Below are 15,005 nucleotides of genomic sequence, written 5' to 3'. Positions count from 1 at the left end.
AGCAGACGCTGCTATAGTAGGAGTCTGCCAAAGAAACTGATCTCAAAGACTAAATAAGTGAGCTGGGAAAGAACATAGGCCTTCTGCATCCCAACCTAAGTCCATCATTTTAGGAAACTGGTCAAAAAAGATAGGGCATCTCCAATCAATTAAAGACAGGTGGCAGCCAGGGGTGGAGGCGCATGCCTGTAATCCCAGCAACTCAGGAGGCTGAGGCAAGAGGATCACAAGTACCAGCCTGGGCAAATTAGCAAATTAAGCAATTTATCAAGACCCTGTCTCAAAAAATAAAAAGGACTGGGGATGTAGCTTAATGGTAGAGCACCCCTGGGTCCCTTCCCTAGTACCAAAAGGAATAAAGAAAAGAAAGACAAAGCAGCCAGAAAACAGATGGCTTTTAAAAAGCATGTACTGTGGGCATTTTTTCATAAATAAAGCAAGAGAAATATACAATGTGATCCCAACCATAATTTTTTAAACTCTGACCCTTATAAAGAAAAATGAGAGGAGGAAATTTGCCCAGAGATCACTGGGTGGGAGTCCCACACATTATTTTTTCCCTTTTGTTTACTTTTTGACATTTTAAAATTTTTATTGGCCATGAAGGACTTCAATAATGGGGGAAATACCAAAATGTACAATTTTATAAAGATCCACATGAGCTAAGGACCTGTTTCCCTTGACATTTCTTTTTCCTTCCCGCTGGGATGTCCAACTGCCCATGAGGATGTGCCCTCTTAGGAAGACATACTCTTTTCCCTGTGTGGAATGGGATCCAAGGAAGCGCTGCGCAGTTGCTGGCTCTGGGTAGAGGGGAGGCTCCTCCTGTCTCAGCCTTAGGATCTTACAACACCCCCAGGTGCTGACAGAGGTCATGAATAAGACCAAAGCAGAAGCCATTAGCATCTCCTTTTTACAGATGGCAAAACTGGCTCAAAAAGGCTGTGACTAACTCAAGACCACCTTGTAGCTGAAGAATTATCTTGACCCCCAATCTGCACATTCCACTTAAAGCACCCCCTCCCCATATTGTAGGAAAACTCGCATGGCCCCCAGGCACTGAGGTGCCCTCAGGTAGATGTTCTTGAAGGATGAGGTCCGCCACATCCTACAGGTCAAGGAAAGACAGGGTAGGCAAAATGAGAAGAGTCTGCACCCCGCTTTCTTCCCTCTAGGAGAGCAAATGGAAAACAGCGGGTCAGTGTGCTGGGCCCCTGCCTGATGCTCAGAGGGGTGGGCGGCCAAGGCTCCCGTCCAAGCTCATGAGTTTGGAGAATGGAATCTGGGGTGAGCAATAGTGAGCAAGTAGGGATTTCCCCTAGGGCAGTAGTGGGTGGGGACCATGCTGGCAGGGCATCCAAGGAAAGGGCAGTCCTGTGGGCAGAGGCCTCAGATGCAAGGGTGGGGCCAGTGACAGCCCAGAAGAGCTGACTTCCCTCAAGTCCTCCATCACCATCACCAAGCCAGGCTGCCCACGTGATGGAGGGAAGGAGCAGGACAGGCGGGAGGCTCAGGGATGATGAGGCCCTGGAGGGGAGGTGGGAGCCAGGCCAGTGGAACCCAACCCCTGTGACTCACCTCCTTGTGCCTCAAGCCCGCAGCTTGAATTCCAGTTCCTGTTCAACCTCCGGAAGAGACATTTGTTCCAGATCCCAGCATGTAAGGGCTGTGACCTGTGATTCCCCGACTGGCCACAGCAATGCTACCTTTCCTTTTCATGAGGAGCAGTATGTGCCAGGCCCTGCTTTACTAGTGTCCAACCCCAGGACAGCAAAAGCCCCAGCGTACCAATCCCAAAGAAAGAACTTGGAGGACTCAACTGACAGGGTTTGGACATTTTCTTACATGCTCTGTGTTGGGGGGCAGGCTGGGGTACAACAGGGGGCCGCACCACACCTGCCAGCAGGAGAACATACGGGTTAGGCCGTGTGCCCACTGCACAGGTGGATTTCTTCAGATTTTTTTTTAAGTACGTTCTTTACCTCCAAAGCCTCTCTGCTTTGATATCCACCTAAAAATTGGAAACAAGGGAAGAGGCCAGCTTCTGTTTCCTTCCTTGTCACTTTTGTGGGAGTCCCTCTTATCTCACTGTGCTGAACAAGCTTTCGAGGCTCTGGCTAGGTCCACCCCATCAGTGCTCTGGAAGCCTCTTAATGTCCTGCTCCATCTCACACCCCCTGTCTTCCATGAAGCCTTCGGGACAGGACTCCCGAGGCACATTGCATACATGTCCCACAACAGCAGAACAAAGCGCAAGAGCCTATCAGCAGGCATGCCAGGCTTAGTAAGACAATATGGAAGGCCTGGCGCCATGCTGAAGGAAGGGATGTCAGCCAACTAGAGAACGGATCAGTGGAAAGGGCATCGATGGCATTCATTTGCTTAGACACTTGGGTTAAAGCCAGAGTGATATTGTGCTCGTTATCAGGTATGTACACACAGCATTCTGTCCCCAGGACGGCACATACTCCGCCTTGGGCGGCCATGAGCATATCTAGCGCCATCCTGTTTTGTAACACCACCTTTCTTATCTGAGTGGTCTCCTCGGTTAGCAAGGTGATGGCGTTTTTAGTCTGATTGAGAGCTTGTGCCGTGTGGGAGGCTAACGCGGAGACCTGATTTTCCACGTCAATCACCGCAGCCTGCGGGGAGAAAACAGCCAGCGAGTAGAACCACCAGGATGCCCGGCGCTGCCTGGTGTGCCGCGCCTTCACGCTCTCCCAGTTACTGGGTGTCTGTGGTAAATGAGGCAGAACCCGGGCGGGGATGTAAGGCCAGCCCCACGTACATCGTCCTGTCCAGTGGTAAGGTAGGTAAGGCCATCCATAGGACCCACATATCCACAGTGCACCCCACGGCAGGGGGAAGGCCCCATGAGTGACATTGGGTGATGGGGACAGGATATCCGCTGAATTGACTGTGTTCTTACACAGGGGGTCAGGCATGAAGCCCACTGTCTTGTTGTCATGACCGGACTGGGTGACACAAAGGAAAGCCATCTCTTTAACTGTGACCTGAACTGCTACCTCCCATGAAAGCCCATTCCATATGTAAGTGTACCCAGGGACTCGAGAAATATTCAGTGTCTCCCTAATCAAAGCAAAGATCTTTTGTGTTGTATAGTTGTACGATGGCCATTTTGGCGGGTGCGTGTTTGCACTCCAGTTCCGTGCCAGCCAAGTCCACTGGGTCTCATTCGCAGGTTGGACTACCCAGGGAAGTCCTTGTGCTGCAGTCACAGGGAGTTCTGAGCAGATCCAGCAGTCGGTCTGGTTGGCGTGATGTGCGATCTCCGTTGCCCAGTCCAGAAACAGGTTACTTGTTGCCAACCTATGGAGAACGTGACAGATGTTTAATAGGCACCAGTAACGGCAGATCAACTCCATGAGGCCACTGTACCATCTTGTGTTAGAAAGCATGCCTGGGCAAGTGTACCAGACCAATTTTTAGGGGGACAGAGAGAATAAACCACTTTCAAACCGTCAAACTAGCCAGCTGTGGTGGCAAACGCCTCTAATCCCAGGGACTCAGGAGGCTGAGGCAGGAGGATCACAAGTTCAAAGCCAGCAACTTAGGGAGACCCTGTCTCCAAAACAATACAACAAAAGGGACCGGAGATGGAACTCGGTGGTAAAGCATCTCTGGATTCAATCCCCAGTACCAAAGAAATAAAATAATTGCCATAAACTGATACAAAGTATTCCTCTGGTGAGGATACCCAAGGGTGACATCACCTAAAGCCTATCACATGGCTTTAGGGGCCATGTTCCCAACACAGTAGGCTTCACTTGTAAGTGTGGACATTCCCTTTATCCCCAAGAGGTCAGTAAGGCAAACCACCAGGGACTGACGCCATGGCCAAACAATGCTTCTGGTGTCAGATGTGAAGTCTTGAGGAGCTGGCAACAGTAAACTGCTACCTGTGGTCCAGGCTGGTTTAAGGAAATGCTCAGCCCCAGCCCTGAGTGGCAGTGTTTTATCCATAACCTTAATGCTGGCAGCCATGGCATGTCGATATAGAAAGGACTGCAATCTGCTGATGCTTGGCTTTTCATTCAGTGTCCTCAGTGCCTCAGGCAGACGAGTAGCCGAATAGTCACTCTCAGTCCTTAGGCGTGTCCAGCGGACATTCACTCTTTCAGTTCATCCAGCTCCTGTTGGATTGTATGGCAGGTGGGAAATCCAGGCTGTGGATTTGGTCCTGGTCTTGAGCCCACTGCTGTGTCATGGCCTATGAAATGGATTCCTTTGTCACTCTCAGTGACCATATGTAACACTCTTGCCGGGGAAGGCCTACAATAAGTCTGTAACTGTGTCCACACAGGTCACAGCTTGTTCGGCCCCTTCTGAGAATGGGAGGGGACGAGTGCAGTCTGTCTCCCAGCACTGAAGACGAACATCCGCTCCTCTATCAGCTCTGCGGCAGCATCGGTCATCATGGGCAGCACTGAGCACGGTTCCAGCATGCAACAGCATCAGAAATCTTTATGGGCAGAGCTGGGGATGTAGCTCAGTAGGAAAGCACTTGCCAAGCATGTGTGTGGGTCCCAGGTTCTGTCCCCAGCACCACTACACACACAGAAAAGAAAACCATGGGCAGCCACCACCGTGTCTCACCTGCCCACACAGCCCTGTGGCTGGCATGCTTTAATCTAGAATGTAGCCAAGTGGCATTTTCCTCTGCTAGCACTTCCTCCTGCCATCTTAACTTTGCCAATTGGTCTGCCTTGTCATTACCTAGAAATTGGAGAGGGCAACGGGCAGTCACGTGGTACGCTGCGATGACTGTGGCTTGGACACAATGCCAAATGTCTTCCCGTAACTGTTTTTCCCCAAGTAGGCCTGCCGTCAATCATCCACTCCTGTTGCCCTTGAGGCAGCCACACTGTAAGTCCTCCGAATATGGCCCAGTGGTTAGTGCAGATTCTTAATGCTCACCTTCCCAAGCAGTAACCCCCATACCACTCACAGTTCAGCCCAGGGGCTGCTGTGTCCTTGTCCTTTATTGATCCACCGGGCCTCAGTCACTGGGTGATAGGCTATGACTCTCCACCCTGGGGGGGTTTCCCTTTGATGATCTGTCAGTGTGCCAGGCTGACTCAGGTGTTGGAGGTTGGCCTTCTGGTGTTTCATCTTTCTCTGCGACCTGTCCCAGTAACATACATGACCTGTCCTAGTAACTGTTGAAGTTTTAAACCGAGAGGCAAGGTATTGTCCATTCCTCACTGTCCACAGTACTCACCCCATTTCACAGTGGCCACCATCTGAGCCACCCCAGTGGTGGGGCTTTGTTCATTGCTGTAGCCATCCACTGCTGGAGGGTCCCTGGTGGTGGCTCCGTGGCAGGAAGAACAGCACACAGTTGTTTTTCCAAAGAGCTAAGACATCCCTCCACCTCCTTTCATGAATGACCAAAATCCAAAGGGGGTCTTATGTCCCTTAATTCACTGCCATAAGCCTCATCCAGAGCCATCCGGTGACATGGATGGTAAAATCAGCAGACTTCAATGTGCTGGTGCTCCAAGGGCTTGTGCCTGTTTGGTCTTTCATTTGTCCTGACTAAATATCTCGGTATGGCGGTCGGTCGGTCCAGTCCCACACGGTCTCCGACACGGATTGTACAGGGGTCATGATAGCCAGATGCAGAATGTAAGCCCTGCAGTGACCCAGAAGTCACTCATTCTTGAGGTTGCGTCACTGTGTTGGGAAGTGGGGACACCTGAACTCTCTCATGGCCTTTGTCTTACCCGATCAGACAACACCCAAGGATTTCTCTGGTAAGCCAGAGGCCTGCCCTTCGGGGTTCACAGCCCATCCTCTCCGCTGCAAATGAGTTCAAAGCGTGGACACAGCCTCAGTGGGTGCTGAAAAAGATTCCAAAGTGAGAGGTATGTCATCAATCTCGTGAAATATCTTTACCCACAGCAGGTGGGAGCAGGTTTCTCCATGTTGCACTATCATACTGTGACACACGGTGGGGCTATGGGGATATCCTTGAGATCACACCACCAATGTGCATTGTCACCTTCCCACGGGAAGGCAGATGGGTCTTGACTCTCAGGAGCTGTATCTGTGCTAAAGAAGGTGCTAGCAAGGTCCAGCATTCTCTCTCGATGACCACCAGGGAGCTGATATTGTTTGGTGGTAACTGTCTGCTGGGCTCAGGCAAAACAACCAGGGGGTGTTTATCATGCCCCCTTACTATCAGCTTGACGACTGGCACATGCTCCTGGAATCATAAATGGACTCCCTTATGTAGTTAGTGGACACTGATTCCATAAGCTACTAACAGCTGAATTATACTCAGAAACGGGAGCTCTGACCACAGGTAGGGGATGGGAGGCAGCGTCCCACTACAGCGTGAGTGTCCCAACTAGAACTCCTGCTGGTTTTCCTCCACATCCTTCAACAGCAGTTCGCCTGCCTGAGAATTGGCCAGGATGACCACATGTCGGTGTGCACTCAGCTCCTGTGGCTACCCATGCAGTAACCCTGAATATTTTTTTGAAGACCAATGTATTGCCGATCCTATATATGGCTCCTGGTCCAGAGACATGGCGTGGACCCCTGAACCTTGACCTTACCCCTAGTCGTCCCACACCCAAGGACCCAAAGACTCCTCAGGGAGAGCCGTGGACTCTGCTTTCATTACAGCTCCTAATACAAAGGGCGTGTCATCGTCTCCTTTTAGAGAAGGAGTCCATTCTACCTTTCTCTCTCCCTTTCCTCATTGAGAGGTAATGGCTGAAACCTCCTGTCCTTTGGCAAATGCTCCCATACCTGCACCGGGCGTCATTAGGTTGTTTATCTGTTTTCCTGTCATTCACTCCCGTTGCTATTAAGTTCAGGTCTGTCTATGGGACACTCTAAGAGGCCCTTCCAATTTCAACTCTGGTTTCCTACCCCAACCTTTCTGGCTCCCCTAGATCAGTTGAGCTGCTGACTGGAAGGGCTGCCCTACTAATGGGGACAATATTGATACCAGGGCACCGTAAATGGATGGAGGGGCCGCAGGCAACCCTGCATCCCTCATTTCGACAGTGAAAGGCATGCCGTCCGGTCCTGGGAAAGGTTCACACAAATACCATATTTCAACCCCAGCTCTACAGTCGGCCTTCCCGGAGGCCTCTGGGCGCAGGAATACTGCCTGAATTTGGCCACATATTGCAAATGGCCAGAAGCAACTGAGCTCCTAATGACCCCACGCTTTTATTGATGACACTGGAGTAAAGGTGCCGATGTCAACAGGGTGGGCGGTTACTGAAGCCATTTTAGATAGTTCTATGCTGTTGAACCTCGACCCAGCTGCTCTGGGGTCCCACAGTGGAACAGTCAACTAGGTATGCTTTCTTTCATTTTCTGCTTGAACTTGGACTCCAGTTGACCCCCAGGAACAAGAAGCCTTCTGAAGCACTGACTGGGGTTTTACCCCACAACCAAATACAGGGCCTTGCCCACACGCAAAAAGATGGCCTGATTCCAACCCCCCTCCACCTGCCACCCACTTCCCAAAGACCTTGAGGTAAGCCAGCCCTTGTATCTCCTAGATTTTCCAAGACAGTCCTGATTTCTAACTTTCTCTCCAATTGTCCCCAAAGTTCTCTAGCACCTGCCCAAACCACACTTCCTGGTCAGTGTCCGGGAAGGTTGGTCACCACAGATGCACACAGAGCTGAGCACATTCTGTGGCTCTAAGGCTCCCACTTGGGGCATGTGCCTGGGGAGCGGACGGGCTCCATCTGAACCTAGGACTGACCACTCCAACAGACACACCCTCCTTTGGGCACCGTGACTGGGACCTAGAAGTCAGGAAAGCAATTTTGCCTAACTCCACATACTACCAGGAAAAACTCTTGGAAGAGGGAAGTTGGGAGAGCCATGCAGGGGGGCCTGCCACCTTGATGAGAGCTTCAGAGCCTCACAGCAGCTTCTAGATGGTTCTCCCCACGATAATGGGAAGACCTCATCTGGGACTCATGACGTTTGGTACACCCTAGCCCCGCTCCAAGGGTGTACTCACCTTCATCTGTTGCTACTGCAATATCGCAGCCTGCCCTCAGAACCAGGAGCCCCAGGCCAGAGGGCTGACTCCGGGGATCCACCAAATCAGGTCCAACCACTCACCCCCAAGGACAGAGAAGCTCACGGTAAAATCAGGAAAGGAACTCTCAGCAGGGCGGCTGCACCCGGAGGCCAGGCACCCACCTCCTCAGCCCTGTCTTTGGGAGGCAGACAATGATGCTCAGGTTTTATAGGAAGGGGAACAAGGGCAAGGGGTGGGGGTGTGCGCAGCCCGAGGCTTCTCACAGCTGCCAAGCCAGGTGAGCTTGGCCAGGTGTGGGCTGTCCATCACTTTCTCAGGCTTTGTCAGGAGGGGTCTTGTCACCAGTAGGAAAGTTACCATTGCCTAGGGGTGGCTTCCGCTCATCACAAGACGTTTATGATCAGGCCTGTTATTCCTGGAATTTGAGGGGACTCAGAGCAAAGGAGGTGGACACAACCGGGAAGCAGAGATGCCAAGTCCTTGATCCTGCTTTAGACAGGACATTCACGGGCCAACGTGAAGGGTCTAAGTCCTTGTTACGGGAGGACAACTAGATCCTAGGGGAGGGATTCCCTTTCCTCAGGCTCTGTGGGATTAGCAGGAGGGAGGCCACCCAGAGAGGTGGCATTCATCAGGGTATAGGCAAGTCCTTTCCACTAGAAAGAGGGGGGACTCACTGTCGGTGGGAAGGAGTACATAGAAGCACAGCCACCACAGGGACATCGGCTGAGAACTGAGGGCATGCCACCGAGTGTCACCAAGTATGGCCATCATTAGTTATTCTAACTCAGCTGTCCATTCCCACCTTGGTTTCTGGGAAATATCTGTATTCTGTTCATGTTTCATGAACTAATGTAGTCATCAGCAAACACTCTAAGTCAAACGCCTTGGGTGTGAGAGAATGAGCGGACCTCTTAGTCTTCTGTTCCTTCACTACCACCTGTGACACCTCGCTTGTGCACTGATACCTCACGGTGTGCTGAGACCTTTGATTGTCTGTCAATCATCTTCAGCAATAAAAAATGTTTTCATGATCAACCGACTGCTAACTAATGGACCGTAACAGATCAACTCTCATGTCTCGGTGGTCTAACTGCAGACTTCGATTCTCATTCTGGTAAGTCTAATCCTCTGGAGAGGAGAACAAAGGAGAAGGCTCTGTTTTGTTCATTTCTGGTGTGGCTGGGGACCCGGGCTCACGGAGGCTCCTCCATCTTCAATTTAGGGCTTCCGTTGCCTGGACAGCAAAGGCAGCTGCAGAAAAGGGAAGAGAGAGGTGTGGAGGGGAAAGGGGGATGTGTGGGCCAGATCTGGAAGGGCATATAGCACTCTGCCCACTTCCTCTTGACCAGAATTCAGTCACAGGCGGGGGCAGAGGGGTAGCCAATGGCACAGAGCTGGGCAGCCACTTGCCAGCAACATCTCTGCACCCAGGCAGGGGAACCCAGTCCTTATTGGGCAGGTAGCTGTCACTGCCACGTGCATGGCTTTGTTTTCAAAGTCTTGTCTCTGTACTTTTCAGTTTTCTTCTCGTGATCTCCAGTGTCTGCTAACACCCTGTTTTAGACACCTCCTGAGTGACAGCTGTTCACCTTCTAAATCTGTGAACGCTGCTAACCATGGGTCCAAAATAGCTGTGTAACCACAGGCTCCTTCGTGGCCTGCCAAACCAAGATGCCCGCCTTGCCCTCTGTCCCGGACTCAGGTCCTCACCCGTGCCATGTGAGTCACAGACGTGTTCTGTGCCATTTCGTGAAATGTCATTCTTGATCCCAAGGTTTACAGTTGGTCCCCAATTCTCCCCACTCTTCTTCCGCGAGACTCACACAGTGGTAGGTGGAGATGCCGGGCTTGCAGGTGTCGGCACCTCTTCCAAGGTGGCTGCCCTCGGGAGCCTGGGAATTCCTCACATTCCAGCTCAGGAGGACCAGGGCTGTTCACTGGAACAGAAATGTGACACCTCCCTGAATGCGGCAGGGCAGCGAGCTGGTCCTGGAAACTCACACCCCACGCCACACACACACACCACCACACCAACACACACACCCCAACACATACACCACACACCCTGCGCCACACACACACCACCCCACCCCAACACACACACCCTGACACACACACACACACACACACCACCAACACACAAATACCACCCCAACACACACACCCCACGCCACACACACACACGAACACACACACCACCCCCACACACACACACCCCGACATGCACACACACCACACACCCCATGCCACACACACCCCACCACACCAACACACACACACCACACACACACCACACCAACACACACACCACACACACCACACCAACACACACATACCACCCCAAAACACACACACCCCACGCCACACACACACACGAACACACTCACCACCCACACACACACACACCCCGACATGCATACACACCACATACCCCATGCCACACACACACCCCACCACACCAACATGCATGCCCTGACACACACACCACACACCACCCCAACACACACACCACACACCCCACACCAGACACACCCACCCCACACCTACCAAATATACATCACACACGTACACATTCCCACAACACACACCACACCACATGTACACACCTCACACACACCACACACATACCACACATGAACAGCCACGCACATACCACACCACACCACACATAGCACACACACTGCACCACACATACACATGCCACACAGACACTGGACACATGCCAGACCACACATACACATACGCCACACACAACAAAACACACATACACACACCACTTACCTGATTCACATACACCACATCACACATATCCACACATTCCACACACACCACAAATGCACACACAACACACACACTACAGTACATACCACATATACACTACGTCACACATTAACACATGACACACAGTTCACACCATGCATAACATGCCACTCACACCACATCATACAAAAACATATGCATCATATAGGCCTTGCACATCACACCACACACACCACACATACACAAGCCAGGCACACCACCTACACCACACTACACATATATAAGCCACACACACAACACATACCCATATCACACACACACACTGAACCACATGTACACACATTTCCCACCCACATACTTTGCATAGGCCACAACACACATTCGCGCACTATGTACCACCACACACAACATACACCACATACAACACACCTACACATAACACACAATCACAACACACACACAACACACCACACAACTGAGGACCTGCTTTGGGGAAGCTGTGTGGTAATAGGAAGGGCTGGCTCCACATGACTGGGAGGTGCCGGGAGGGCAATTTAGTCTTGAGAATTACTGAAAGTCACAGCTGTCGGGCGAGTGCCCAGGCCTGGGGCCAAGGCAAGTGGAGGAGGGCCCATCCTCGCTCAGCTGGGACGGCGTGTCCTGAGGCCCCCAGGACAGGCACGCGCTCCTCCTCGGCCTGCTGGTGATAACCCGAGCGCTCCTCGTGGGGCCTGCTGAACGTGGAGCATCACCCCTGTGCCAGATGGGGCTGAGGAATGAGCTGTGGAGAGGAAAGGCAATGGGGACATTGCCAGGGGCCCCGGAGGCGCGGAGGGGAGACGAGGAGACTGTGGGCACCAGCACATCCTAGGCCGGCAGCACAGCAGGGGGCCCGGGTGGGGGAAGGTCATCCTGTGCCTTTGAGCCTACACCTGATCTTGCTTTGAGTTGAGCCCTTCGGGACCTCAAGGTAGGGCCAGCCTTGGGGTGTGATCAGCTTAGCCAAAGCAGGTCAGCCAGAGCGGGTCAGCCGGAGCGCGTCTGGCCCCAGGCAGAAGGTGGTGCGAAGCAGGAGGGGAAAGGTCCCAGCTCCGCCTCTCCTTGCATCAATGCAAGGACCGTGGACTTGGACTGCAGTGGCCCTTACAGGGTTTTGAGCCCAAGGATGCTCAGCTGCCCACTCCATCCCTGCTGCTGCAGATCTGCCACCTCAAGAGGAAGAAAGCACCTTTCCAGAGGTGGTTGAAGGCAGTTTGACTGCGTCAAGCACAGGGAGGGCAGAGTAAATCTCTCCCGCAGCCACTCAGTCGTTGGGAGCACTTTTCTTTTTTTTTGCCATGAAGCCTTCAGAACCCACCTACCGGGCTGACGATATACCTATCTCGTAGGGCGCTTGCCTAGCATGTGGAAGGACAGGGGTTCGAATCCCCAGCACCATGGGGTTGGGGGAAAAAAAAAAAAAAAAAAACTAGACAGAACCCACCTACCCTCTCCATCGCCAGGTCGCCAGTATCGCCAATTCAAGGTGCACAGGTCTCCACAGTCTAGCCTCTCTGAGATCAAGATGCATTCTCGTGGTGCTGGTGGTGGTGGTAGTGGAAATTCCACCCCGGGCCTCATACATTCTGGGCCAGTGCTCTTCCACGGAGCTACATCCCCAGCCCTTTTTATTTTTTATTTCAAAACAGGGTCTCCCTAAACTGCTCAGGCTGGCCTTAAACTTACCATCCTCCTGCCTCAGCCTCCAAAGTTGCTGGGATTACAGGTGTGTACCTAGCAAAATACATTCTTTTATTTAATTTAATTTTTTTTGTTGTTGTTGCAGTTCTAGGGATGGAACCCAGCATCTCACATGTGCTGGGCAAGCACCCCACCACTGAGCTAAATTCTCAGTCCACAAATACATTTTTATTTTTTCAGTACTGGGCATTGAACCCAGGGGTGCTGGGGGATTGGGGGGTTCATTCCTCAGCCCCTAAGCAAAACCATCTCTGCAGTGCCTCTTATCTTAGGAGTCCTAAGCAGCTGCTCAGGATGGGCTCAAAGACTGACCTTCAAAACTTCCAAAGTCTGGAAGCGATTCCAAGGGTCATGAAAGGGGTACAGGGCTGGAGGTGTCGCTCAGCGGTCAAGCGCTTGCCTAGCATGCACAGGGAGGGAGGGCCCTTAGTTCAATGAGCGGGGCAGCAGGGGTGATTTGGTGGTACAGCTTGGCAGTGCCCGACAAATTCTGATTCTGACCCTAAGTGGACTCTCTGAACTTGATCAGGCTGTTAAAGGCGGGGAATGAGATTCTAATGTCTTTAATTATAAAGTGGACCAGCTGGTGGGTGGGGCTGGTGTCCTGGGAGGAAAACTGCTGAAAATAGTTGGAGGATATTTCGTAAATTGAAAACTGCTGAGCAGCGCTAAATGGCAGCCTGGGGATTTCTCCACAGGGGACAGAAGGCTAACAATTGAATGGTTTCCTGCCAAGTCCTTCAGCTGGGACTTGAGTTCAGGCCCCTCTTGCTCAAGCTGCACAGAATGATCATTGTTGAGGCTTGACTAGGGGCGTCGTGAAGCACCATGGCCTGCAGCAACACAGTCCCAGGTTTTAAAGACAGGGCTGACCCCAAGGCGTGAAGCCTGCCAGGGAGGAAGCTCTAAGCAAAAGGCCACATGGAAAGAGCTGTTAAGGGAGTAAGGGAGGCTGCAGGAAGCACTGGGGGTTATTTTAAGGTTGGAAAGGAGGAAGGCCGAGGGGCACAGTGAGCCTCAGTAATCCAGGCTCAGCAGTCCCCAGCCTTCACTTGGATATTTTCCCTGAGGCAGGAGTGGAAGGAACTGAGCCTCTTTCTTGACCAAAATGCTGGGTCCAGAGCCCAAGAGGAGACGGGTGGGGGCAACCCAGTGTTAAGGCCAGATAGAGCCTGTTGGCTAAGGTGTCTCAGAATGGTTTTCCTTGGCCAGAACCAAAAAACACCTGAATGGTGGAACAATGTAGAGATTGGAAAACTATAGCCCGAGGGCCAGATCGGCCCCACTACCTGTTTCTGTCAGCAGAGTTTTATTGGAACATTGCTGTGCTCCATCATTTCTGCATGGAAGGCGGCACGGAGTTGAGTAGTCGTGACAGAGACTACCTGTCCCCTACAAAATACATACACGGTCTGGCCTCGTACAGAGAAGGTTTGTGAACTCTTGGGGTGCTGGAACGGACGCTGGGTTTGAGGGTGTCAGGGTGAAGGGAACCTCCCTTCAGCCCTCTGAGGTTCAGTGACTGAGTCTGCTGAAGTCAACCGGCGACAGGCAGATTGACAGGAAAACATGTGGACGAGTTCACCCCGCGCTGGGGCGTCACAGGCAGTGAGTGCCTAATGACCCGGGGAGCTTTAGAAGCTTGTGTGCCCTCCTCACAGGGAAAGGGTAGTGGGAGAAGGTGGGCAAGGTAAGGGAGACCAATGGGCTCAGAGCAGGGAGCAGCCTGGGACGGAATTCTCCTGGGTTCTAAGAGTGCTGCTGCTCTTGCCTTCGTGCAAGTTGATCCAGCCTTTAGGGGGAGTGCAGAGCTTCCGAGAAAGCCCCCGCCTGCGCCTCAGGAGAGAGAGGGGCAGGGGAAGTCAGAGAGATCTGGGTCTCCTTTAGTCCAAAGCAGGCAGCGTGCCCGAGCACTACACTGTGGGGTATTGTTTTCTGAGACCCCAAAAGAGATCCAAAACTTGGGTGGGGTGTCCTATCTGGTGACCTGGGGCAAAAGCTTTAGCTTCTCCCAGCCTGTTTCTTTATCCTTGAAATCCAGTGGGAATGCCTGTCTTACCTAGTTATGAATGTTCAGTGGGTAATAAGGCTGATGGTATCTCCTTTTTAATGGTAGCTTTTTTTTTTTTTTTTTTTTTTTTTTGCGGTACTGGGGATCAAACTCAGGACCTTGTGCTTGTGAGGCAAGCACTCTACCAGCTGAGCTATCTCCCCAGCCCCAGCTTTTTCTCTTTTAAAAAAAAATTTTGGTACTAGGGATTTAACCCAGAGAAGCTTTACCCCTAAGCCACATTCCCAGCCCTTTTTTATTTTTTAATTTTTGAGACAGGGTCTCACTAAGTTGCTGAGGGCCTCGCTGGGTTGCTGAGACTGGCCTTGAACTTGCCCTACTCCTGCCTTAGCCTCCCAAGTCACTGGGATTACAGGCATGCATCACCAAGCCCAGTTAATGGTAGCA

General features: G+C 52.0%; 1 protein-coding gene across 4 annotated transcripts; it reads right to left on the bottom strand.

Annotated features, from left to right (window-relative positions):
• Positions 1 to 418: 418 nt before the first annotated feature.
• On the bottom strand, positions 419 to 10,026 carry LOC124968820 (endogenous retrovirus group PABLB member 1 Env polyprotein-like). 4 transcript variants are annotated; one of them, XR_007105854.1, is made up of 3 exons: positions 8,021 to 10,026; positions 1,579 to 5,864; positions 419 to 1,171 (listed from the first exon to the last, which is right to left on the bottom strand). XR_007105854.1 is itself a non-coding variant. In XM_047531626.1 (3 exons), exons 2-3 carry the CDS (start codon positions 5,813 to 5,815, stop codon positions 2,169 to 2,171), a joined length of 1,230 nt encoding a protein of 409 aa, XP_047387582.1. In that variant the 5' UTR covers positions 5,816 to 5,864; positions 8,021 to 10,026; the 3' UTR covers positions 419 to 2,168. The 4 variants fall into 4 exon arrangements, 2 of the variants coding, with proteins under 2 accessions (XP_047387582.1, XP_047387581.1); XR_007105855.1 differs by having other exon boundaries at positions 419 to 1,108; XM_047531626.1 differs by having other exon boundaries at positions 419 to 3,330; positions 5,748 to 5,864.
• Between the last annotated feature and the right edge of the window lie 4,979 nt (positions 10,027 to 15,005).

The sequence above is a fragment of the Sciurus carolinensis genome, chromosome 17 (assembly GCF_902686445.1).
Source record: "Sciurus carolinensis chromosome 17, mSciCar1.2, whole genome shotgun sequence".
Classification (NCBI taxonomy): domain Eukaryota; kingdom Metazoa; phylum Chordata; class Mammalia; order Rodentia; family Sciuridae; genus Sciurus; species Sciurus carolinensis.
Note: the sequence above shows the minus strand (reverse complement) of the source record. Positions and strands in the feature narration are given on the sequence as shown.

Excerpts from the sequence above, each read along its gene's own strand:
- LOC124968820 (XM_047531625.1), bottom strand. The coding sequence starts at position 3,419 with ATGCTTTCTAACACAAGATGGTACAGTGGCCTCATGGAGTTGATCTGC.